The sequence below is a fragment of the Scomber japonicus genome, chromosome 9 (genome assembly GCF_027409825.1).
Source record: "Scomber japonicus isolate fScoJap1 chromosome 9, fScoJap1.pri, whole genome shotgun sequence".
Classification (NCBI taxonomy): domain Eukaryota; kingdom Metazoa; phylum Chordata; class Actinopteri; order Scombriformes; family Scombridae; genus Scomber; species Scomber japonicus.
Window position 1 is genome coordinate 28,921,096 of NC_070586.1, and position 27,116 is coordinate 28,948,211.

Genomic DNA, 27,116 nt, shown 5'->3' on the forward strand with positions numbered 1-27,116 from the left:
GTGCATAAAGTGCATATACTGTAAGCCATATGTATCAATATTCACACGGAGACTATAGAAGCAAAAGGTAGAGTGTTAACTATCTGTTTTCCATCATTACAGTCTCACTCTTCATATTAATATATATGTGAGAAGAACTCATAATATAACTACACTGATAATTAATACATTGAAGTTTCATAGATCATGTTTCTACTTCTCCCAGTGTTTAGACTGGGGTGTAATTTATAGCAGATACTGTATGGTGTCTAAGATTAAAACAATATTAAGAGAATGCACAACTGCATCCTTAAGGAACAGTTTGGTGATATTTAATAATTTTCTTATGTAAAAAATCCCATAAAAAGACCAAAACTAACAATGAATATCATCCAGAGCCTCGCATAGCTGATTCATCTGTGCCATAGAGCTCCGTTGTTGTCAAAAAACTATTGAAATCACATAGATGAGACACACCATTGCACCCGCTGACATGTTCCTTCATTGTGATTAACATGGGCACTGTGGTTTATTTTGAGTCAAACCCACATACACAGTCCTGCAGCCTTAAATGCTCATTACTGCACCAAATGAAAGGCTGAAAGTAGTCCCCAACAAATGCACCATTTACTTTTATTTGAGTTGTGTTTGCTAAAAATGACAGCGCCCAGCTGTTTCAGAAAATTATTTAGCCTTTTTTTTTTAGAAATTAAAGTGTATATTCTTGGCCAGTTTTAAAAGATTTACATTGTCAGTCAGAACAAATTGTCTTAGGGCTGAGTGCCATAGACATGCTGAGGAGGTTGGAAAGTATTAAGATGTAGACTAGCACATTGTTAGTTTTGGTCTTTTTGGAAGTGTTGACAATTTGAAAAATATATAATATCCTTTAAACATTTGTAATGTAGCCCATTTTCTTCTGGACGTACAACAAACACAGGATACTCTAAACAAGCAAGATTCAAGGTTTTGCTCTATTGGGACATGGACACCAGGTAGAGTCTGACGTTAGCTCTGCAGTTCAGATACGTAGTGTTTTAGAGTGAAGCTGAGTTTGTGTTGATGGTGAGTAAAGAAGTGTGGCCAAATTCTCCAGACGGGCACAGAGCAATGTCGCTTTCAGAACCACAACTGCCTCTTGAACCCTGCCCAGCATCACCCATAAAAAGGCGGCTTCACATGGTTTCACTTTTCTATTCACTCCACTTTATGATATGGAAAATAATGATGATTAGAGACCACATTTTAAAATTAAAATGTACTTTTGGTTGGGGAACAATTTAAAGGCTAAAGAAGTAATTTAAGGCTGTTGTGTGTCAATAAGCATTTCACATCTGGCAGATCTGTTTCAAGGCATCTTTTAAACTCCGTTGCTATCTCTAACGTACCAGGCCCACTTCAGGCTCCTCAGTCACTGCCGCTGCGTTGCTCAGAGGATTTGGCTCGCCAAAGTTGAGCTGAACTGCAGAGCAGCACATCAAAGCCCCACCCTCTGTGAGTCTGCCAGATGTCCCGTGGTCATTTTTAAACTCACACCCCGGTGCATGACATGGAGCGGTGTGTAAGCATGTAGACAGAGGTGGATGGGCCGCTTGGAAATTGGAAAAGGAAGCCTATATTTATGAGGTGGTTTGAGGTGCTGTGTTAAGACGGGCTTAAACTGCCACTCTCCCTCTGACAGCCCTGTTTCCCCTGAGCAGGGGTGACCAGAGACAGAGAGAGGTGAAGGAGTGAAGGCAGGAGGCCTGTCAAAGCTGGTCCAGACCAGACCTGGACCCACAGTGCACAGACTCACAAGCAGGTGATACAACAAATCACATGGACACAACAGCTATTCTAGAAGATATAAAGCCACATAATGTTCACTTGAGTGCTATTTTGTCAACAAGACAAAAGATAAGACAAGCATGAAACATTGGGTGAAGTCAGGAAATTTGGGACACCTTTTGGTAGATTACCAAGAAAATCACCTAAAATTCTGAAGTGTCACTTTTAGAACTTGTTATGGATCTCTGTTATATTTCTATAAAGAAAGTATGTTGCCAAGTAAAATACTTTGGAAACGTGGAGCCTTCAAACACATCAAGAACCCCTACGTCACTCTCATGACATGTTAAAGTAAAATGGGACAGTCACAAAATTGGCCAATTGAAAAGTGGAGGCTAATTAGGCCTGTCAGGAATTTACATGCCTAATTAGCTTACAGTTTTCAATCTTTTTTTAATGAATAGTGAGGTTACATTAATAATTTGACGAATTAATGATTGAACTGATAAATTGATTTAACCATTTGAAAAATAAACATAAAAAAATAATTGTTGTGTAACCTGTAATGTATGCTATTGGCATACAATAGCATACCATATACCATTTACCATATAAAAAACAATAGTAACACATGACTTTATGGTCCCTGGTTGCCTACAAAATGCAGATAGCTTAATGGTTTCATCCCATATTACCTCATACATTCAGGTAAAATGGGACGGTCACTCAAAACCCTTTCCCATAGAAATGTAATGTGAAAATATTTTTGATTACAAGTCAAACCATTAAAATGCAACACCTACAACCATTTTGGTGTTGTACTCTTATAATAGTCAATCAACATGCTAACATGGCCTACCTTGTAAATTCTGTGACTGTGATTTTTTTTTTTATGTTTGCTCCGCCCATCCTGGTTATCCCAGACCAATCAAAATTTTTGTTTCAAAAGTTTCATATAAAGGAAATTTGTAGCAACAATTCAATAACATGTTTGGTGATTGACTGCTAATATTTAAATAACTCAAAATGTAAAAAGCCTATTTGTCCCATTTTACCTGATGTCTCAAATTACCTGACTTCACCTGATACTGTGCTTCCTAATGAGATGCCTTCCATCAAGTGCATGCTGTAACAGGCTCAGCTTCCTATGAACTTGAACATGAAAAGCTTGTAAGAAAAATAAATGCACAAACTAATCCTGATGTTCCAAGAGAAACGGCCACACAGATTGAATGCAGTGAAACTGTACTGCTTACCGGTTAACTCCAGCACTCTCTTGTCTCTTTGTTGCATGCTGACGTCATCACATGTTGGAGTGTCCCTCTGAGACATAAAGCAGGAGGTTAGACGTGTGGTCTTCTCCGTACCGCCACCTTAACAAGCCCCCGGGCTGCACTCCGAGGGGAGCCGCACATCAAATCTGTCTTTTCTTACCTCAGCTAGAGGTATGATGAGTGATCTCCCAGAGCAGGGATCCCCCTCTCCTCCCCCACACAGCGACTCCCCTCCCATCTCTCTCTGCCACGGCGGCCAGACCATGTGAGTCAAATTATTGTAATTGAGCAGGGATGTAGTCGGGTGTGAGGTGATCTCTCTCTTCATCCCCTCCCTCCTTCTCTCTCTGAGATATTTCTGCACATGTTGTGAAATGACCAGCAAGCATCTTTTTTTCTCTCCCCCCTAACACTGCCTGTAACACAGAAATCAATTAACTCCTTTCAAGTCAGATCAAAGGCCCAAATCGCCATCCAGGTCTCTCCACAACCTGTGGGACAATTAACTCTCCCTTTGGACAGCGACCAGGTTGGAGAGATGAAGGGAAGCTGTTGCCACTGTTCACATACGTGTGAAGCAGTCATAAACAAACAGGAAGTGATTGAATAGAATTACAACTAGCATCGCCCTGATTTACCCGTTAGTGTTGCATTCATACAACGGGATGGTAGGTTTCGATTCCTCTGCAGGGGACTTCAAGGTAAAAGTAAAATATACCTTGACTTCTGCTCATGTGTAGAGGATGTTTGCACTGTAAGCTGCCATGTGGCTGGCACCGCGGTGGCACAACACAGAAGTGCGACATCAAACCGATCGGACACAGGGGCGAGGGGAGCTTTCGTCCACAGACAGGTGCACTGACCCTGTCCACCCCTGAAGGTGCCACTTGCATTTTATTTGACATTAATGGCCGGCCAGCATTTTTTAACAGCCACCTGGATGCAATAAAGGGCCAGCTCCTGAGCTCTGGCTGCCCAGAGGATTTCCCAGCAGCTCCCATGGGACCTCTGGCTAGTTAAGATGTTTATTAAGCTGAAAGTGGTCCAGTGGGAAAACACAGCACTTCTGAGAGATTCAGGCCAGCAGTTTTCTTGTTAGTCGTAGCGCTCCCCCGAGAATTGGGTTTCTTTTCCTTTCAAACCTCGGAGGGAGGACAGGGTCAGTTCATGGGGCCGTGAGGTTGACCAACTGGTAACTAGGCGCATGAACCCAGGAAGGGAAATATCTAGAGACCATCAAGGTCAGCTTCAAGCCATTCCCACAGTTCCAAAACTGAGTATGTTAGATAAACACAACCTAGTTAGCTTTGAAACACAATAGTGTAGCCACTGTAAAAATTGATGTGTCAAAATGTCCAAAGAAGTGTCTGATGGAAGCAGCAATAACAAAATAAAAAGTGGGATCTAGGGTTGCATCTCTGTGAGGTTTCTTCTCATTAAAAGACATTAGAACCGGTGTCATTACTCTTTCAGAATGATTGATTTTTACAAAACTTAAAGACCCCCTCTAGACATGACTCAAGACATAATAATACTTTGCTTGAAATATTAATATGCAACTAATATGTTTTTTCACCTCATCATTTTTATTACATCTCCTCCTTTTCCTTCATTGAAAAATCCAGAATCTAGAAAATATTCATTTTCGAAGTTTAAGTAAGAAACACAAGATGTTTCCTATTTCACTGAAAAGTCCGTTCTCAGTTTATGTGCACTGGAGACCTCAAGTTTCCACACTTGTGTACGTTTAATGCTGAACCAGGATTGGCTCCAAGCTGGTTGTGAATTAATGATCTTAGATACACGTCTTAAATTCCAGTTTAAAGAGACTGCAGAGAAACTTTCCACTTTCAGCAGAAGAATGTGAAAACAGCCTCCTCGCGTCAAACTCTGCACAGTAAAGTAACAATAATCAAAACACATTTTTGAGTGTAGGGGGATTTCAGATGGTAATAGCAGTGACGACTGAACCTTAAATGCATTTTTCTTTCTTCCACAATTGAAATGTCATGAATAGGTTTGAGAATTTGAATGTTCCCTCCGTTCAGATCATGATGATGTTAGTTCTGCCCAGAGTTTGACAGATCTTGACCTCACTAAGTTCTGGCGGACCTTTAGTTCAAAGCCCCGCTCTGCAGCCTCAGGCACTCAACCCTACTAACTTCAGTTAGCCTGTTAGCCTTTGTTTTGTTTTCTAAGAGACGTCACCCACACACTGCTTAGAGGAGAAGAGTATAAAAGAAATCTTTGAGGATTAATGTAGTTTAAATTGCAACTTTACAGCTCAGCTTGATAAATATTATTTTTATTTTTATTTTTTCCTTCTCCTTTAATTTTGAACTTTCTCATGGCCAAACTGTAGAGCCTGTGGCAAGCACATTGTGAACTGAGCAGCACGTGCAGCCGGTGATGGGTTTTTAGTGCTCTCTGCCTAATGTTCAGGACAGATTAGAAATGTTCGCCTGTGACAGATGCTGTCTAGATCTTCACTACCAGATCCACCCAGCTGCAAAACATCTGGTGGATTTCTACCTTTTCTCTGAAGTGCGGCCTATTAATGACACACTTGCAATCATACATGTGTGTGCGCGCACATACACACACACACACACACACACACACACACACACAAAACACATCCAGTGTGTTTGATTGATACAGAAAAAGAATAACACTTGTGCAGCGTTTCCTTATGGTCAAGCCAAAATAAGAAATGTCTGATTATAATGATGTTTTATTGCTGCTGGCCTGTGTAGCCACATTTTCTGCGTGTCTCCTTTGAAATTACTCACTTCTGTTTAAAAAAAAAAAAAAATGTTTAGTCCCTATCACTGGTCAGTACATGTAACGCCTGGATCATAGCCAGCCGTAGGTACTGACTGCTTCTACAGATATGTCATTCCATGTCATGTCTTTCTGCCCATTTAAGTGTAGCTCAGTATCACAGCCAGTATATATGTAGATGTATTTAGAATATCTTTCAATACTTCAGCCACAAAGTCTGCGAGCACATGCAATTTATTCAGCAGACACAGAATTTATGCATTCCACATGAGGAGCGGGTAGAGAAGGCCTACTCTTGTTGTTAATGGCACACATCCTAAAATCATGCTCCTGGCCTCCTGCAGCCTCTACTTTTTTCTTCCTTCTTTTTTTTTTTGGTCAGAGGAAACATTATTTTTACGGAGACAAATCCACTGAATAACATGATCATCTGATGAAAGGCGCTGCAAATCTTGGCCACGCTGAGACACTTTTTTTACTAACGATGAAAACAGCCACGCATGTAACAACAAATGCCAGGTTCCCCGCTGCGCCGGCGACATCTAATATCAATCGTTTCTATACGCACATGGGCCAAAGTTTTTTAAGTTTCTCAAAGGGGCATGCCATTGTTTTGTTTCTGTGTGGTTCCTCCACTCAGCGCCTCCGCGTTGGTTATTGGATGTTTCTTTTTGGAGAAAGATTTAAGATTCTTTAGGCGCTCATCAACAGTTAGAGAAAGTCACAAATACATGTGGGTGTGTGTCTCATGGAGACATTTGGAGCCCAGGTTTTAATTTGGCTTGAAATTACCCTGCAGTAAGTCGTTCCTCATGTGTCTGAACAGCTTTGGCTCACATGGAGACTTGTTTAGCCATCGCCTGTGCGTGAAGTTAAACAGAAGGGAAGGAGAGATCCCCACATCACAGAATAAAAAGATTTTGTTTCATAATGCTTCATCTGTTGCCATCTGTGAACCAACTTTGAGCAACTTTTTAAAAAATGTTTTGGAGATAATCCTTTGGGGGGGAGGAAAAGAAAAAAAATATTCATTGAACTTTCAAAAGTCATTTCTGTATATTATTATTATATGACAGGATGTAGAACAGACCTAATTTGATTTATATATTATATGTTATTACTTCACTTAAAACAACAAATTGTATTGGAAGAAGAACTCAAATGCATAGAAAACACTCCAGATCATTGAGAAACAATTATTGTTATTGTATTGTTTTGTCTCTGAATGAAAGTATTAAAAACACCAAATGTATTAGCCATCAGTCATGACAATAATATGATAATAATAAGATTTCAAAAAATAGAATGAATGCAGTGTATTTAGAGAAAGTCTGGACTGAATGAAAAACATATTATTTATGCCTGTTTATCCACAATATGTTCTTGTTATAGTAAACACGTGATTTTCTCAAAGTGGTTATCATTGTGCTAATTTAGCTTTGACATTATATTATTTCAGATTATATAATATTGTGTATCGCAACTTCTACACAATACTTTTACAATTTATGATCTCCCTCTATATATAATAACTTCCATGTTTAATGTTGTACAAATAAGCAAAAAAAAAAAGGAAAAGCTAGACATTGTATTTCTGTATTTTCTTCCCTTCAGTATACATATAAAAAAGAGAGGGCCACAATAATTAAACAGGACATTTAAACTATGAATTTACCTTTTATAAATGCTTTACTAAGTAATTCAGAATTTATAAAATGTTTATCCTAATAAATATAAATGTATAATTTCAAGATGAGGATTAAAAAAAATGTAAACAGACTTTTTATTAATTTAAAGTTTTGAACAAGTATTGAACAAATCCAGCATGTGCTTCATTGAAAGTTTGACTTATATTAATGCATAGTGTCAGTGTCACTTGATAGGATAATTTGATGTTTATTTGTATATTTAATAACTATATTTACAGCACTAAGTACTCTGATACTAACTTAGATGAAGTGTATTTTACTGGAGCATTGTTCAGTTGCGGCGTTTCTAATGACAGATACATGAGGAGCAGGCGAGCTTGTACTGCCTGCTTTTGTCCAGCAGGGGATGATGTTGTAATTCAGATAATAATGTGTCGGAGGGGTCTCAGATAACATCAACATACAAACTGTGAAGTAATATGTATTTAGACTGAGTCAGAGGAGACCAGGTGCATAAATCTGACTGCATCCTGGATCACTGTCATCAGATGAGCTGTTGCTTCACTGTTCCTCAAGACAAATGAGTCTTTAGACCTGAGAATGATAATAAGTATAGTAGTAATCTACTGAAAGACAGAGCGAACTGAATAGATTTAACATGTGTTATTGCCATCGTGTATTTCTCACAAGATTTTTGATGAAATAGTTCTTATTTCATTTTAATTTATTATTTCTGATTTGATTTAAAAGTCCCAAATCTCAGTCATGCAGCAACTAAATATGATAGCCTACTGTGAAATAAATGAAAAACTGGAGATGAATAAAAAACGTTTTAGCACTTTAAACACTATTTTATACGTTTTACATCAATCGATCCATTTATCTATTACAAGGACTTGCTCTTACTGTTCTTTGAATTAGTTACAACTGTTAGATGTGTAATGATTTTAACTTTAAATCCTGATGTAGGTGTATGGATTTATTTATAGTAGTAGTAGTAGTAGTATTAAAACTAGTGTTGTTATTATTGCTATAGTGTTGGTTTATAGACTGTCAGTAGTTTGGGGAAGGGGCTATATTGTTAGATGAATGAAATTACAGTAGAGTTTTGCTCCATGCGTTAACAAACAGCACAAACAGGTAAACACTTTTACAGACTCAGTACCATTTCAAACTTGTCTGTCAGCTCGCTGTCACACAGGAGCCCGTCAGGCCATCTGTCAGGAACTCAATAAATTTGTCAGTGGAAGAAAAAGCTGAATCCAATAAATCATAACATAAACAAATCTAGCCATGGGTTGACAGTGCTGCATTATACTCGGGGCTTAATCCTCGGGGAGTCGGGATTATCCCGCAGTATCATTCTTTTGGCTGTCTCAGTGAGATAAAAAGGGCCATGTGGTTCAGGCGGGATAAAAGCAGAAATATGTGAGTGGATGAGATGAAGTGGGATGAGGCATAAATAACTTCTCTGTTTTCTCTTGTTTAGGGAGATAAAAGTGAAATATTAGTATGGAAAATAACGCCTGTATAAATATACACTTTTTTTTTTTTTACGTCACACGAACCCGATTTGTGACTTTTTTTTTTTTTTTTTTTTTTTTAAATCAAAACGAGTTGTTGAATTTAGTATTCAGGAGCCCACATAGGCCTGCGGGGCCCTAAATCTCCCCGGCTGTTTGTTATTATAACACAGCACTGCCTTCTCTACTCTCCCTCTCTCTCTCTCTCTCTGTGTGCGCAATCACACTATTACAACATGCACGGTTTAACGAAAGAAGCTAAAAATAAAAAAAAAAGAGAGGAAAAAATTGTGGAAAATATGAAGACTCAGCAGTTATAGTTGATTCGTCGCAATTTGCCGACGTGCAAACCTTCAATAAGCTTCACTGTTGATCTTCTACCGACCAGCGGCTCCGTTGACTTGATGAGAAAAGTGCCCAGTTTATATTCAGCCAGCCAGGATTTTTTTTTTAAAGAGAAGCGTCCATATGAGAGAAAGGTGAGCGGGTTTCAGGATAGAAAAATAGAACCCCCCTCACCTCCACCCTCTTATTCCTCTTTAGTCCTTGTCTGTGTTCAGGATCAGAAACTGTGCCCTGCAGAGTGTCTGATTTTAAGATGCTCAAGTGCAACTCTGGGAGCAAACAAATTAGAAGTGCCTGTATGTTTTTTTTTTCTTTCTGTCATTCTAGCATTTTTAAAGCATCATGGAGAGCTTAGAAAGACTCATTAAAAGATCAAAGTGAGTTCATTATCAAAGTCCTCTAGCCCTGCAATTTAGGGAGCCATTACGCTCATGGTTTGCTGAGTTTCTCTTTTAAGGGATGTGAAGAGTTGTTCACTGTTGAACTTTGTTTTTCAAATGCTCATCGACGCGCTTTGTTTTGCGCATAATTGAAAATGCTCTAGTGTTGAGCTGAAGCAAAACTCTACTGCTATTGTGTAATAATAATAATAATAATAGTAATAATGATAATAATAATAATAACGATAAATAATACTAATACTGGCGCGTATTAGAGTCCACATATTCGGTTAAATATGTTACTGTTTTAGTTTGCACATAGTTATTTTTCCAGGCTTTGCAGTGCATCAGCCTGCGGGTGTGCACATGCAGAGCAGGCCTGACACTCAGCTGGAGCTGTGTGACTTATTGTCTCGGCTCCAAAATGAATGCATCCTGCGTGGCTCCTGAGCGCCATGATGGAAATGTAATTAAAATAGAATAATTATGTTCCTACCTGAGTTTTAGTTTGACTGAGGCATTTGTTTCGATGCCATTTAAAATTCCACGCCGGGTTTAAATAATTCAATTTATTTATTGCGTTTATTTATTTATGACCAGTTATGTTCAGTTTGGAACTATTTTTTTTAAATCTCTTCTGAATCCGACTACCTTAATGCGTCATTACGCATTAATGTAGCCTGACGCGTTAATGACGCATTAATTTAGTTTAATCATTATTTATTAAATACATTTCATAACATAATTAACGGTTGTCAGTTCAAATAGTAGAGGCTTGTTTATTTTTTTATGCACTTTCCTCCAAACTTTCTCCCAAATCTGCCGGGTTTTCATTTCTAAACAGATGTGTAATAATTTTATTTAGAAACATTTAGCTTTTAGAATGATCATTTTGCTGTTTCCGACATCATTTCTGCAGTTAAAGTCTACATCATTATTTTCTTCTCCTTGATATTCACAGTCGTTTTACTTCTGGTGAAAACACATGAGCCATGCAGCCTGTATTAATGCGCGCTGCTCTGTAAAGGTGCGTTATAATGGTCTCTTACCTTCCCGCTGGATGCAACAGTTCTGGTCGCTTTAAAGTCAAATTGCTGAACTTTCGGGACCAGTTCTTTCAGTTCAGAACACCTGCTGCAACGTTTGTGTGTGTGTGTGTGTGTGTGTGTGTGTGTGTGCTTTTTTTTTTTTAACAGAAAGTGAGGGAGGGCTTGTCATGTAGAGGCTCATTAAAGCACCGCAGGCTAAAGTTGGCGGATTGATTTATTGAATGAATGTTTGATGTCCTCATTCACACAAGTGACCTGCGTTGGTTGATAACCGGAGTATGGTTGGATGGATAGGGGGGAGGGGTGGGAGTGGTGGTGGGTGTGTGTGTGGGGGGGGGGGGTGCAGTGAAGGAGCACTGGGTTAGGCTACTACTGGCTTTACATGTTTGTTTGTTATTTTTTGACGTATTGATTATATTGTATTGATGATGCTCAGCTCATAATGCTGCTCAGCGGTCAGATAATCCAATATAGTGCAAGGCAGAGGTAATTGACCCCATGCTGATAGAAGTGATGGAAATAAGGGGGAAAGCTAAGCCGGGGGTGGATGACTTCATGACTGGCGTGGACTCACTTGAACAGAGCAAGTGTTGCTCTGTGTCACTTAATGAAACATACACAGACTCCAGTATTATATCTCTGTAAGCATTTCTGTGGTTGTTATATGCTTCTTAAAAAATAAAAAAATAAAAAATCAATAGGTGAAATACTAACATCTCCTCTGTGTATGTGACTCTCCTGCATCCCTCAGTGGAGCTCAGCTATTCTCGCAGTGAACGGCAGAGGGCAACGCCAACAATCTGCTCTCTGTTTCCTCAAACTGGGCTACAGGTCATCGCCTTGATGCTTCACAAAGGACATCAGAAACAAGACGCAGCCAAGCCTGTGGACTCAAGGTAAAATAGTAGAGACACATTTTGGACATTTGGATCATGTCTTCCATCATTTCATAAAATTGCTTTGTAATAAATTGCGTGAAATAAAGTTTTTTTTTTTTTAACATTTTATAATTTCCAGAAACATTATTATTAGTATTGTTATTTATTTATTCATGTATTATTGTTATTATTATTATCATTATTATTATTATTATTATTTAGGAGTAGGCTTGTCTTCATCATCTTCATTGAAGCAGCAGGTAGTTTTCTTTTCTATTTATTATAATTAGAATAAAGCTGATAAAAAATCTGATCATACAGCAACACTGCTTTCCTTAACCCATATTTTACCTATATGTTATATGTGCCCACTCTTCTTTTTTTTCTTGCCTGGGCCTGTAGCTTCTTCTTCTTCTTCTTTTTTTTCGTCTTTTTTTTTTCTTAAGAAGTTGATAACAATCAGCCTCTCCTGCGGTGTGACCTGGGAAGCAGCGCTCAGTCTCATTAGCAGCCCTGTAATTTCAGACAGGCCTCAGTGCAATATTCCTCAACAACACCTGCATGCAAATGTCTTCATTTTGACACACGCACACACACACATGCACACACACACACGTGTTAATAAAAGACAAAACATTGCACTGATCATTCCTGAATATTAGTAGTTTACATAACACTCATATTATCTTATTCGGATGCTCTGTGTGGATTTAAAAAAAAAAAAGTATTCAGCAGAGGTTGTTTTGACTCTACACTGGGGCTCATTTGTCTAATTTAATCAGCGGTTGAACAGCTGATCTTCTTGTAAGAAATTCCTATCCACATTATTATTAGTAGTAGTAGTAGTAGTATTATTATTGGTGTGTGTGTGTGTGTTTTTTTTCCCCCTGACCGAAAGATGGACAGGCATGGCTCGCAGTGTCCGCCTCAGTGCCGGACAGGCCGCTGTTATCACCGCTGATCTCCAGGTGCATCAGCAGCTTCCACTGGAAACAATGCACAAAAGAGCAAGGAAAACATGTGATGCTCCAAACACACACACACACACACACACACACACAGATAGAAAGAGAGTCTGTCTGTGCTTTTCATTGTGGAGAGAAATATAACAATTTCTCATAAATGTATAAGTTTTTTTCCTGCTTCTATATTTTTAGTTAAATTTCTGCTATAAAGAAACCAAATTGCAGGATTTCTCATTTTCTCAGAGGGGGTGCATGCTTATATAGATTAGCTAATAACTTAATAAAAGGGTAATTACACTTTTTTTTTTTTAATTGTTGTTATTATTATTGTAACGTCCTGTTGTTTTGTATTGCCTCAGTGTCAGCTCGAGCCTGTGTTAAAAAAAAAAAAAAAAAATCATTTTTCTGCAGTCTTCTTTGCCTCTGCGTGTGTATGTTGTTATTGGACTGTGTGGAGCGCACTGTACTCTTCTCCAATAGCATCCCAATGGTAGTGAATGAGGAATGAAAAAAACGCGCAGCCATGCATGCAGGAGGAGTGGGAGGATCCACTCGCTTCAATCTCGATCTCAGACTTTTTGCAAGCGACAGGGGCACAAACCAACCAACCGTCTCTGTATACTTCCAAGAGTTACTGCCCGGGACATCTATACGCTTCTCCTTATCTTTTGGATTTGTTGTCAAGTGTTTTTTCCTCTCGATTTTTTTCCCTCATCAGTGACAAAAGCAGTTATTTCTCTCGCTTGAAGAATTTTTTTTTTCTTCTTCCCCCGGCTTCTTTTTCTCTCTCTCTCTCTCTCTCTCTCTCCCGTCGGCTTGAGGACGAGAAGATCAAGCTTCCTCAGTCGTGATAATAGCAGGTGACTGTTCAAGAGAGTTTTTCCACGTCTGTTGTTTGCTTTCTTGTCTCTTCAACGCTTATCTTGACACATCAGGGATCCGAGAAGCCGACTTAGACTGTTTTTTTTTTTTACCCACCACACTATTGTGAACATCAGAGGCGAGTCTTTGCTACTTCTGTTAAGTTCATTTTCTTTTTTTTCTCCTCCTCCTCCTCCTCCAAACTGCAGGCTGTGTCACACGGAACTCAAAAACGGTTTCAACAGGTTTCTCGTCTTGCGGTTCCCACCTCCAGACAGCTTCTTTTTTTTTTTTTTTTTTTGTTATTGTTGTTGCTGTGTCCAAATACGGGGATTTTTTTTTCTTGTCCAGTCTGACCGTATTCTTATGGATATTGCAACAGGTCTGGTGTCACTGGAGCGCCTCTCCGTGGGAGAACAATCCGAGACGTGCATCATGTTGGACGGCATAAAAATTGAAGATCATCCCCTGCGATCGGGACAAGCCACGCTCGGAATCATGCTCGGTGAGTTTTTTTGTTTTTTTGTTTCACTTTGAGAAACCTCAGCAAACCACTGTGCACTGTAATAAAGTGCAGGTCAAATATACCAGACTGTTAGTTGTGTCTGGATGCCACTGCTTTAATGCCCACATCTGATCGGTTTACTGACATGTTTCTCATCTTACATCATTGCAAAACTGATCAAAGCTCATGGAAATGGTTAAAAAACAGCTGATCTAATAATGTGGTAAATGTAGGTGTTTGTAATAGAAGTGTGCTTTTATTCTGGTGTAATTGTCAAAGTATCCTGACTGATCCATGCCTTTTTAAAGACTGGATGAAAGATGTAACGAGCAAAGCCTGATTGGATAGAAAATATCTAATTCAGCAATTAAAAGCTGCTTTTTTAATGTAGTCTGATATCACACAGTTGAATGAACATCTATGGAGAGCTTGTTAAGGCCTGTGAGGCTTTGCAGCATTTCATCAGACAACACTGCAGCCTGTGTGATTCAGGCCCCTGTTGTCGCTTTTCCCTGACAAGGCCCAGTAAACACAACTCCTCTGCCGCTTGTCTTTTTTTTCTTGTTGTTGTTTCCAGGGACTGAATGTCATCATCCATCCGTGTGTGAAGGATGCCAGCGTCCCATCTCCGACCGCTTCTTGATGAGAGTCAACGATTCCTCATGGCATGAAGAGTGTTTGCAGTGCACCGTGTGTCAACAGCCTCTCACCACCAGCTGTTACTTCAGAGAAAGGAAACTTTACTGCAAACACGACTACCAACAGTAAGCACAATTTAAAGAAAAAGGGGACTCCTTTTTTTTTTTTTTTTTTTTTTGCGCTTCTTAAGATGCTTTGGTTGGTTTGCAGTGATTTAAAAAAAAAAAAGGCAGTGATGGCTGTGGCTGGCCCTGTAGGCCCCTGTGTATGTCTCACTCACGGTGCAAAAAATACCGTCAGAGCAAGTCATCCAGCTGGTGTGAAGCGTGTTTAAATTTGACACAATTGATTCAAGTTTTAAGAAATTCAAAATAATTTAAAATGAAGACATGACAAATGAATCCGTTGTCATGGATTTATTCTGCTGCGTTTACTTGTCTCTTGAAAATGGGAGGAAAAAAAACAATTAAAGCGCAAAATGAACAAGCGGAATTAAATCAGATCATTTTAATTCTAAATATTAAATTTATGACTTTGGAAATCTGGACATTTTTGCAGAGCGCGTGCACACTGGCTGGAGGACTCACTCACGCACGCACGCACGCACGCATTGGCGGTCATATATTCATGTCATACGTTTGGCTTTATATTTCTCACAGTGGCCCACGATATTTCCACATTTGTCTCACCACATCGATTGCATTTATCTTACCAAAAAAAAGAAGAGGCTGCTGATCCCACTCAGGCCCGAGAATGTGCAGGCGTACATTTCTCGCTTTTTATTCCGATCTGTCATTTATTTTACTGGTTTCGTCACAAGGCCTCCCCGCTTATCATTCAAAACATGAAAAACACCTTTTTTTAAAAATTTCCATACACACTGTAAAGCCACAGAGCAGTTTAGACTGATTTTTTTCCCATCATCAGGCTCATTTTATAAATCTGATGCCTCCATTTCTGTCCCTTATATTTAGTTGATCGTGACATTTTTTTTATTATTTTAGTCGTATTAAGTCATTTAATTTCTTTTTATTTTATTTAGTTATATTAGATATGTTGTGTTTTAACATTAGGTTTATGCGACATGGCAGCTATTAGCATCATAATGAAAAACAACCTGCACTTCTTCCTCTACTGAGATGATGTCTACCTGCAAGGCTCAACACGTTACTGTGGATTTACAAAGAAAATAATAATTAAAACTTCAGCTATTTATGCACAGACATCTGAAGAACACACACACACCAAGACAACCACACACATACTTACACAAACACAGACACACACACACACACACACACACACACACACACACATACACATACACACATATTTTAATGCCATTAATCATTTACCACAGTTAAACTGCAAGTTTGACTGTTTGAAAACGTTTCAATTTTTTTTTCAGAAGTAATTTTGATTTGAGTTGAATTACAACAGCAGAACAATATAATTACATACAAATAGGTAAATTGATAATTGGTCCAGCTGAATTTACAGCAATAAAAGAACTTAAGATATTATGAATTCTACTACTCTATTATGAATTTGACTCATTATAAATAAATGAGAATATTCATATGTTTATTGTTTTTTATAGTAAATAAAAGCAATAACTAAATAAAAACAATACAACTTTTTCATTCTTAAATTACACTTATTTAAGGAAGTATTTTAAATCTGTTTTTTAATTGCAGCTGTTACATTTTCCCACAGAAAAAAAAAATTATCACACCCATTAGCTACAGAGTAAGATAAATGAGTAAATTGAGTTAGTAGATTATCACATAAAAGCAGCAGAGATGGCAGATATAGTGAGGCAAATATTGAGGAAGTAACAGTGCTGAGGGGTTGCTGTTTGGCCTGCGAGGACCCTGGGGTGCCCTGTGTTTCTCATCGCATGAGCGCTTTTCATGCTTGTCACTGAATTTTCAGCTTTTTGTGTCCGGCCTTTTTAACAATTCTACTTCGATTACCGGGACATTATGGCTCTCTGCTAGATGCCTCGCCGGCAACAAAGAGTTACATCTATTGCCATGTGTGCCATTCATCCAGCTTTGTGACAGGAGTGTAGTCCGCTGATAACAATGGAAAATTCATAGCAGTAACTATGGGATACCAGAGTCACGGCGTCACGGCTCAGAGGTGGCTGGAAGCTGAGACAGTCCGGCAGAGGGAAGGATCTCTTTCTCATGCCTGTTTCACTCAAGTCCTCTTGTAGTTTTTCTTCTTATTTGTTTTGTGTGTGTAAAGAATGAAGACAGAGATAAACACACAAAGGCAGGGGGTCTATTTTGCTTCCAAATAATATTCTTTCCTGACATTTGACTGATATGCATTTGTAGAGCCATATTTGGTACATAAGTGACCGGCGTCCTCCCCCTATACTTTTGCTACCTTTGGTGTTTTTAAAATGCTGTGAGCTTGTGTGGCACGTCCGATCACCCCAGCCAAACACAACAACCCGCTGGGCGCCGTCCTGCTCTCGCACACTGTTATTCATCACATCTTTTAATTCTTCACCTTTCCTCTCTTCCACTTTTTTTCTCCTTTTTTTTTCTTTTTAGTTTGTTTTTACTCCTCCTACCTTAAAAACTAGCTGGAGGTTTCCCTCCATCACACAGACAGAAGGATCCCTTTTTTTCTGTTTATTTCATTTGCATTGATGGGATACTTAAAGATGTAATTGGCACGTTTTTGACTTTTATGACACCCATTTAAGATGCATTTGTCAGCCCACAAACTGCTTTGGGCTGTGAAGAGAGCTCCTAGCCTTACAGAGGTCTACGTGCCTAATTACATTCCAACAGCAACTGATTCATGCCCCGTAATCAGCTCTCACTAGCTATAATAAATCAAGGAATTGGCAAGCAGTCTTTTTTCGCACCTTTGGAACAGGTTTAAGTGCAGACGGGGGAAAACAATTGTGTACCGTGTTATTAAAACTCCCACCAACACAGTTCAGCCCATCTCGCTCCATATGGTGCAATTATATAGTAACAAGATTGGATTTTATTAGCCTTTATCCCATATGTTTTCCTCCTTTTATGTCATGCAGCTGACCCATGTTTATCGTCCCTGTCTGGACATGAATAAACTGCAATTGGTATTTATGTGAATGAGAAATGTTTTTTGATGGCTTTCATTTTCCTGCAATATTCAACATCCAAAGAGGGTAAAAAAAATCTGAGAGATATATTTTCCAATGGGGAAAATAAATGTTAATATATACATTTCGGAAGAGGAGAAAATATAGTAATATAGCATTGCCTACTGTGAGAATATTTGAGAGTTTGATAAAATGAAAGCAAACAGGCAGAGCAGTCAGGAGCCGTAGCCGTAGAGGAGGAACAAGCTTGAACGAGACGGGCGGTATGTAAAAGGTAGAGTGGAATTACACCACCCCGAGAGAGTTTGGTTTGTTGTGCCCTGGTGTTTGGAGGTCAATTATACATCATTAGAAAGAAGGAGATCTTTTCCCCCAGAGGGATCTTTCCTCTAACCAAGCAGATGCTTTGAAAGGACCCATGTAATAAGCCTATCACTCGACCGAAGTGTTGGACAACACCCCTGTAATGGACTGCCTTGTTAGAAACTGCCATGGGCTCCATCTACAAACATAACATTAACTAACTATATTATCCACTATGCAGCTGATACATAAAAACTTGCATTCCAGTGTGAATTTCTTCCACATTTTACAAACTTTTACTCTCCAGCTAAATATTATTTCTTTGAATATTTTTATTTGTAACTCATCCAAAAACATCAGCTTGCAGTTTTTTTTTTTCCAAATTTTTCAATTTCAGCATGTTAGTAAGTAAATGAAATTCAGGTCACAGTAGTATGAGTAGTAGAAAAACACAGCGGTGATGAAGACATAAAAGTAGAGCTCCCAGAACCTGTCTCACCTCCCGTGTACACCGGCCGATCCCCCGGTGTGCTGAGAGGTGCTTTTTTCCAACTGTTTGGAGTGCCCTCCTGTGAAATTGTTGTTTTTTAATTAGCTGTGCTAGGGACGCTGCAGCAGTGTGCTGGATAGATGCTGACGGCTGGGTTTCTGTGTTAGCACACCAACTGTGTGTGTGTGTGTGTGTGTATTTTACTCACTCTAGGATACTCCCCACGTGGCCTGGCACTTTGCGAATACTGATACGCACCGAAAACATGACTAAATAAATAAATAAATAAAAATGGATGTGCTTTGTGTTGTCAACCCAGCCGGGTAGTTTTGCAATTAATTAAAGACTGTCCTCACTCCTGCTAAAGTATTTTAGAAAAAAACAACCAAGCAGCTCTGCAGGCTCATCTGTGGATGTTCGCTCCCTTTGTGGAAGACTTCCTAGCACTCAGCTACAGTATAGCATAGCTTATGGTTGTTGTTTTTTTTATCATTCTCCCTAAAAAGGATAAAAATGTGTCTTTAGCCACCGCTCTTGGGTAAATAAAAGAGGACCTCTATAGAGAGACAAATCTAATGTTAGAAACACTAAGCTGGATAATATTGCTTCAGCTTGCTGGGATTTTTAGTGCTCGGCAAGGAGCTAGCTGAAGCTGGCCCCGTTCCTCTGCAAGGAAGTATTGGGTTTTATGTCAACATGGCTCGGCCTGTCCCAGCAGCACACTAGGATGCATCATCTGTCATCTCATGGTTCGCTAACTGTTCCCCCCCAACACATTTAGACCCTTTAAAATACCTGTTGGAGTGGTATTTATTTGCATCACTAGCTACATCCTAAACACTACCACATATAGCTTCTTTGAATGATGAATATTTGATTTAACCATGTTTTTTACATGAACTTGGGTACATATGTATGTGTATATATGAATAGCACTGTTATACATTTTATACCAGCTACAGCCATAAAATATCTAGCAGTCTTTTATCTTTTTTTGTTGTAATACTGTCAGTAAATCTCACATGAAAGTAGTTACAATGTTAAATCAGGTGATTTTATTAAGGTTTATTTTTGTAAAGGCATTTCCGCTTTATGTTTGTGTGTTTTAGTTGGTTTAGTGTGTGTGCGTCTAATTGTGTGTGAGTATGTGTGGGTGTGTGGGTGGTGGTGGTGCTGGGGGGGGGGTGGGTTTCGGGGGACTATAAGTATACTAGTGTGTGTATGTGTGCGTAGCAGCAGTTGGAACACAAAGCACTTTGCAGGACGCTACGGGAAGCCACAGAGGCTCAGCCACGGTAATGCCCATCACCACTTTAGAGGCCAGACTGGTGGCGAGGGATGTGGAAAGAGGTCTCTGTGGCTTTGTGTGGGGGAGCTGTAGTGCAGGGGAGGAGAAGGATCTGCAGAGGGATCTGCCTGGTGTGCTCACATTACATTGGATGATAGCAGAGGGGTGCAGAGGAACTCAAGCATGCAATTTGTTGGTAGCCACAATTTAACCTCATCTCCTAAAGCCGGCTGTTAGGCAGCCAGTGGGACATGTCAGTCAATCGGCAATGCTAATCAGTGACGGTGGAGAGAAAGCCTTCGGCTCGGCAATGCAGTGATTTTCATTACTGGCTCCAAGTCCTCGGGCCTTCAGGTTTATTTGCACAGCATGACAACTCTTCATAACAAAAAGGAAGGCAACCACAAACCATTAAATGCAATTTACAAATTAGATTTTGGCTAAATCTGTGAAATACTGTAATGGGCTTCTTAAAGTAGCCAGCCGAGAAATATACAGACTCAGCAAATGTTTTCAATTTCAATTTGCCAGATTACACGTTAAAATCAGGAGAATGAACACTTTTTAAGTGGCTGGACTTTTCGGGGGTTTTTAGGTTTTGTTCTTTTTGCTGCACTAAAACGATTAATTTCAAATGTCATTTACGGGTTATCGGTGAAAACTGTGAGTTTTCCCAAAAATGATTTCTGCACATTTCTGCACATTTCTAATTCCATTTCAGAGGCGTTTGTCTTGCTTTGCTCCTGTTAAACGGCCCGGGTTTGGAAATAGCCCACACTTGTTTCTTCAGGCAGCCTGGTCGAACGTGCATGAGAAATTGAGACATGGCCTCTGCTGCTGGCTCACAGTATCGCTGCTGGCCCCCACTGTGTATATGTGATCCCACTCTGGAATGTTTTTCCAACACGTAGGCTTTTCACAGATACACTAGAGAGGACTGGCATCATAGTGGCAAGTGCTGCATTCAGACTGTTGTGTGCCCAAGGCTTACTCTCACACTCTCGTCACACATTCTAGCTCTACATGGGAATGGGCAGAGCAGTGTGTTTGTCTACATACACCCCAGGTTTTGTGAGGGTGTGGGCGCATGTGTGTGTGTGTGTGTGTATGTACACTTGCTTCCTCTCTCTGTTCCTTTCTTTGTCTCTAATCTAAGATCTTTTTCCATTGCCTCACAATCACTCTTCTCTATTTTAAAGATATGTCTTAGCACATCTCTGCTCATCTTTGTCACTGCATGTCAAATTTGGCTGTCTGACTTTCAGCAGTTTAGATATTTGTACAGATAAGGCAAAACACATTTCTTTCTCTTGTTTTTTTTTTTTTACCTCTTTTAATCTTCATCAAATGAGATTAGCCCCCCAAATACCGGTATTCCTGCCCAAAGTGACTGACAGAGATTTGCACTTTTATCATTAAGTGTGACACTAAGCCGGTCGGAGCTTTGTCTTGAATGGAGGGTCTGACGGAAACGGGGGCTCCTAATCCTTTTATTTGTGTCAGGCCCAGAAAGAGGGAAGAATGGGGCCGGGGTGGGATGGGGCTGCAGAATGCCACGGCCCTTAGTCCCCCTCCAGACCCGGCCTCCACAGCCAAGTGAGCATGAGACTCATCTTATGTGGTCTATGCACTCGAGCGGACGCATATACACTCACACACAAACACACACACAAACACACTAGCATATTTCAGTGTTTTCAAATGTTTGCCAGAGCACATGCACGCAAACATACAATGCTTTAAATGTAAATGCACATGTTGGCAAACACACATACACACACACACACACACACACACACACACACACACAGTAGCACAGTGTGTGTACCTGCACATAACAGAGCATGCACATGTCTATGAGAGCACCGATTGCAATAGCAGGAGGTTCAGTCTAGGATGAGATTAATAAAGTTTGCCGGTTCCCTGGTCGAGGTCCAACGCTGGCTTTTGTCTGCGGCTCACATCGGGTTGTGGGGCTTCAGCTCCCTTTGTGTGTGCACCCTTGTGGTAATCCATCTCCAGCGGGAGTCCCCTGGGGCACTTTATTTACTCATTCAACTGTTTGGAAGTCTGTTAGACTGCAGATCAGATGCAGTGAGACCAATGTGATTACTTTAACCAGCACTGCAGATTCCTGCCCGGCATCTCCTCTCACCCTGAGCTGGTGTGCTCTGCAGGTGGGAGGGAAGGGTCCACACTGGCTCATCCTTCTCTGTCTGGCCTGGTTTTAGGGCCTGTCCAATAATCTTGCAGCCTGTTATGAAAATTCTGCATTAGGCAGTGAAGCTCCTGTGCCCACACACTGTAGAGCTGACTCGATTATTTTTTATACAAGTTGCATTTCCAAAAACCAGTGGCAGGTCTCTTTCTCAGTAGATCATAATTCAGCACCACAAGCAAGTCTTGTGTCACGGTGTTAAAACTAACATCTATGTTTTATTGCAAACAATAGATACATTTGGCTATCCATCCATCAACATAAACCCCGAGCTACGTATTTGGGGCTAATCCTTGTGTTAAACCACTGCAGGCTGTCAAGCTCTCTGAATTTACTCTCCGTCTCTCCCGCTGGTGGGACAAGGGAATATGGTTGAAATCAGCTGCCAGGACTAGCATCTAGCGCAAGAGCTCCCTAAACTCACTGTTTAGAACCAGCTGCTGATTGGTGATGGCTGCCTTGGCAAGAAAAATAACCCCTTGTATGAAAACAGTGCAGATTGGGTTTCTACGAGCCTGACTCACTCCTGTCCTCTCGGACCGGCCCCCCCACGGCAAGCCGGCATGATTTGTGCACGAGGTCCCGTGACCCATGGAAGCTTCAAAAAGCAGCGAGGGGAAATATTTGGATGATCCTGATGGGGGAGTGGAGATGTGGGAGGGAGGCAGATATGATGGGGGGGCTTGGTAAAGAGCAGGGCTAACCAGCGTAAGGCAAGGCAGATGTGGAGAATCTGTAGTGCAGCCGTGATGACAGGATTGTGTGTGTGTGTGTGTGTGTGTGTGTGTGTGTGTGTGTGTGTGTGTGTGTGTGTGTGTGTGTGTGTGTGTGTGTGTGTGTGTGTGTGTGAAGAGTGCAGAGGAGATGACATCCTGGACTCTTACCCCCACCCCCACCCAGGCACCCACCACCACCACTCATAGTGTCCATCGGGAGAACTGCACCACTACTACTTCGTTCTGCATAAAAAGGTGGCAAACAGTAGAGTTAACTGTGCACTGGGGGGGGGTTGGAATGAGTTGAAATAGTAGAAGCATTTTATCATTAGGTACCATGCCATGATACTGATCGTCTGTACCCCACCCCCCTGCTGTACACCCCCAATCCTTTCTCCTCTCCCTTTACCTTCCCTCTCCTGGCTGGATATTAATATTTCCTTGAAAGCGGCTATAATACATCTTCTTGGGAAATTCCATGACTCCTGAACACTGCAAAATGATCTGGTGTCTGTGAAAGGGATGGATAAGGGGATAAAACATAAAGATTTTTCAAAGTGTTTTCCACGTATATGTGATTTTTATAGCGCTCTGCGGATGGAGATTTCTATTCGGTTCCCTTGATAAGAAAAATGTGTTGCTGCAGGTGAGGACTGAGTTGTTTGCTCTATTCATCTAAATTTTTTTTTCTACCTCCTCCTGGCTTATAGTTATTGTTTGATTCAACCTCACGGCCTCATAGCTACATCATTTATGCACAGAATCTGCCTCTGGGGCCAGTTCAGTGGAGACCCAGTAGGCTGAGGCCGTGATGCAAACTCCAACTCAGCACTTAAAAACAAAAAAAAAAGCTAATCTGCAGTCTGTAGGCCGCCCCCTATCAGTCTTCGGCCTCAATGCTTGTCGCTGCCCCCTCCTGAGAACGGTTGGGTCGAGTGGGCCCGCTGACCCCCCTGGGTGTCTGTCTGCCTCACGTTTGGCCCCGCAGGCCCAACCACACAGGGGGAGCGCCGTCCCAACCCCAGGCCGGAGTAGCGCTCTGAAACCAGAGCTCCAACGTTGTGTTGTGATCCCAGCTGGAGAGACAGCTCTGGCTCTGAGCGGAGTCCTCTCGCAGCATGCAGCCGGGGTCACCAGTGGCCTCTCAACCTTCATCACTCTACTGTGCTTCTGCGCAGCACCGACAACGACTACATTATTTATTGACTCGCAGTCAAATGGTTCCAATGCTCTATCTCGCAACAAATATCGGAGAGCTGAAGTTTTGATGAGGTCATGTTATCAATTACATCTAGCTGGAGAGGTTAAACATCCCAAAGTGTCATTTCTGTCTGCGCTGTTTTCTAGATGAATGTTTCACATGACGTTTAATGTCAGTAATGAAACACTGGCAGCGAAAATACAATGAGGCCTTCATCTGTTATGTCTGCGTTTGACGGTTTCACTCTCAGACTCGAATCTGTAAAGTAACCAGAAAATCTGGTCTTAGGAAAAATGCCACTGTAAGTGTTTGTGGTGTGAACGTGTCTTCATGTCTGTGTTTTTGCAGTTTCTTAATACCTAACCATGTTTATCTCATGGCATCTTATGGGTTCCAGCTTTTTACTTTTGCGTTTAATCGTGTTTTGTGCATTCCTGTGTGAACTGGCTCGCATGTGTGTAGCCGTGTGTGTGTGTGTGTGTGTGTGCCCGCTTGCATGTGTGTATGTGTGTGTGTAGTGGGTCTGTCACTCAGCCAAGCATTGGACATGCTGTTGGCAGGCGACACAGTCTGTGGATTCTCCTCTTGGTCGTGCTGCTCTTGAGGCAGAAAGCGGTGCGTGCCACCCAAACCACCAGCCACCCCCACCTCCCACTCTCTCTCTCTCTCTCTATCATCAGCCAAGCGGCCCTCTCCCTACTCTCCTTGCTCTCCTTTCCTGGGCCCCAGAGCCTGGGCTGTGGCCTGTGGATGAGTGCTACATCCTGGCTGTCAGCACAGGGGTTAGCTGGGGATTGGCCTGTGGTGGAAGCGCAGTATCACGGCCTGTCTGTCAGCTCCTCGTTCCACTTCCTCCCCGCCCCTCGGCGCGCTCTGCAGTCAGTGGCACAAACATACGCCGGAGTCCTGCCGGAAAAGCGGAGCTGCGACCGACTCAGATCTCTGGCTTGAAAATGAAAGGATCACCCCTCAGAATAGGCATATTCATAACCATGCCAATGAAAAGGGGCTGTTTAAAACCTGTTAGTGTTCAAGTGTTGTGTTTTTAAACAGACCATGAAAGCTTTGACAGATGGTTTACTATTTCACCCAGTATTTCATTTCAGGTACTTTTGACTGTCACTCTCTGACTTCCGAGGAACGACCATTCACCCGCAGCATGTATTCGCGTACAGTTACGTCTCCCTTGCATCCTTTTTTTTTTCTGGCAAAAACCCCATTCCCATTCATCAGATTGATAAATGTTTCCAAAATGTCACTCAAAGTACTTTATAAATCTTGTTGATCGTACTGTATACATCCCAGCCAACATATAGGAGCTTGTGCGTACACATGGAGCCGTACCTTCACTAACGTCTGCGGATCACATTATCTGATACATACGCAGGTACATACATGCTAACACACACATGGACACACATCTGCGGCGCACATGGCCACGGACAGGCCTACACATGTCAGAGGATTTGCGACTATAATCAGATTAATTGGTCCATCTCTCCTTGGAAACATAGCTTTCAGCTGGATGCTGCTTACACTAACCAGAAGCCAGGCAGCAGGCGCAAAGGTCAGCGGGGTCACAGCACGCTCTCTCTGGCATCAGCATCTCTTTATGGCGAACATGCTCGAAAAATTACTACGAGCACTCGAGGCATCGTTCTGCCTGACAGAGGAGGAATTTCTATCTGTTTCCCGCGGAGAGTTCTGACTCATTTAAGCCGCACTCGCTTTTAGTTAAATTTGTCACAGAGAAACTTTTTTTTTTTTCTCCACAACGTAAACATGAAAGTTAGTGTGTTGCTTGGCAGAAGCCTCGGCCTCTTCAAAGACAGTGGCAAAACACGCTCGGCCCTTTTGCGACGAATATCATAAGTACATTAACCATAATCCTTTTTAACATTTTCCAAGCTGCATGCAGGTTCAGTGCGCGGCGTATGTTTTTCTTTTTGCCCACAAGTATGTCTATGTGAGGGACTATCTACACACACGCTGCCATTCATGATTTTATTATAGGCTTTAACCTCAACCACAACTTCTACATAGGAATGAGCAATCCTCGCTGTCTCTCCTTCTCCCTTTCAAATGTTGTAATCTCCTAATAACCGCATTTACTTCTGTTTGCATATATTTTAGCAATCATTATGTCTCGAGGGCAACTAAAAGGTCATCATTACCGGCAATAAACGGCATTAAGAGTCATGCCATTGTGCTTCAGGGGGCAGCAATATGATAGTTAGATACACAAGTACAGGAGCAGCTTCCACCTAAAAATAATGATATGTGAGTGGTGAGTGGTTGTATGAATTTTCTTTTATGTCATTTTTTAAATTCAAATTCAAACATCAGTGTGTTGCGGTTGACGAAAATTCAGATATTGTTAGGAAAGCCGTCGATCACAAAAAGACCAAATTGGCCTTCGCTTACTTTCAAGTGACTGTCTATTTTTTTCTGTCCGCCCACGCTGCTTTATGTGGTGCTCGGTTCAAGCAAAACAAGCCATAACAACATATTTGCAAATACTGTTTCACCCAACTCTGTTTTTTTCTCACATTCTGGCTCTAATAAGCCTTGACACACCCTAAACAACCACCCTCTCAAAAAAGTACATCTAGTGTGGAGCGGCGGTTTCAGTGTCCAGGGGGAAGCCTGTGGTTCTGGAGCCAGAGTAGGAGTCGTGCCCTGCCGTCCCACAGAGATGACAGGAAGATAAGAAAGAGAGGTGGCCTCTCCGCACAAAAACATCCCACCAGGAACTAAACCTAACCTGGGGGGAAGAGACGGAGGGCTTCAAGACCCGTGTCAAAATCTATCTTCTCTGGAAGAAAACAGGCAGGAGAGGAAAAAAAAACTTTTATATCTTCATCAAAATGAGTCCTTGAACAAAGTCAACTTAAAGTTAGTCATCTAGTAGCCATCAGGATCCCACTGTTAAGATGTTCTCGCTGTATCACAAATATTTCTATCAAGTTTTTACTCCAACAGCATGCCTCTATATGTCACAACTTTGGCTTTGTGACATGGCTCCTCTAAACCAACAGCCACAGAAATAAAGAGTGAGGCGGGTAGAGGGTGTGTGGGGGGGGGGGGGTTAAGTACAAGCGACAGACTCTTGGCAGACGCAGCCCCCGCAGTTATAACTTTTGAAAACCGCTTATAGTTTGCAATATTCGAGAAGGCGAAGAGAAAAGGTAGC

At 41.1% G+C, this 27,116-nt stretch overlaps 1 protein-coding gene across 3 annotated transcripts in view; it reads left to right on the forward strand.

Moving 5' to 3' along the window:
- The first annotated feature begins 2,700 nt into the window (after window positions 1-2,700).
- The window catches only part of lmx1bb (LIM homeobox transcription factor 1, beta b), a 56,414-nt gene continuing 31,998 nt past the window's right edge, over window positions 2,701-27,116 (forward strand). Inside the window, exons 1-5 of one of the 3 annotated variants that reach the window (XM_053325999.1) lie at window positions 2,701-3,285; window positions 11,502-11,646; window positions 12,527-12,648; window positions 13,837-13,959; window positions 14,537-14,723. In XM_053325999.1, the coding sequence (XP_053181974.1) occupies window positions 11,594-11,646; window positions 12,527-12,648; window positions 13,837-13,959; window positions 14,537-14,723 (485 nt within the window). In that variant the 5' untranslated portion in view covers window positions 2,701-3,285; window positions 11,502-11,593. Of the gene's footprint in view, window positions 3,286-11,107; window positions 11,647-12,526; window positions 12,649-13,275; window positions 13,454-13,836; window positions 13,960-14,536; window positions 14,724-27,116 lie in introns of those variants that run through there. The other 2 variants (XM_053326000.1, XM_053326001.1) reach the window with 2 other exon arrangements.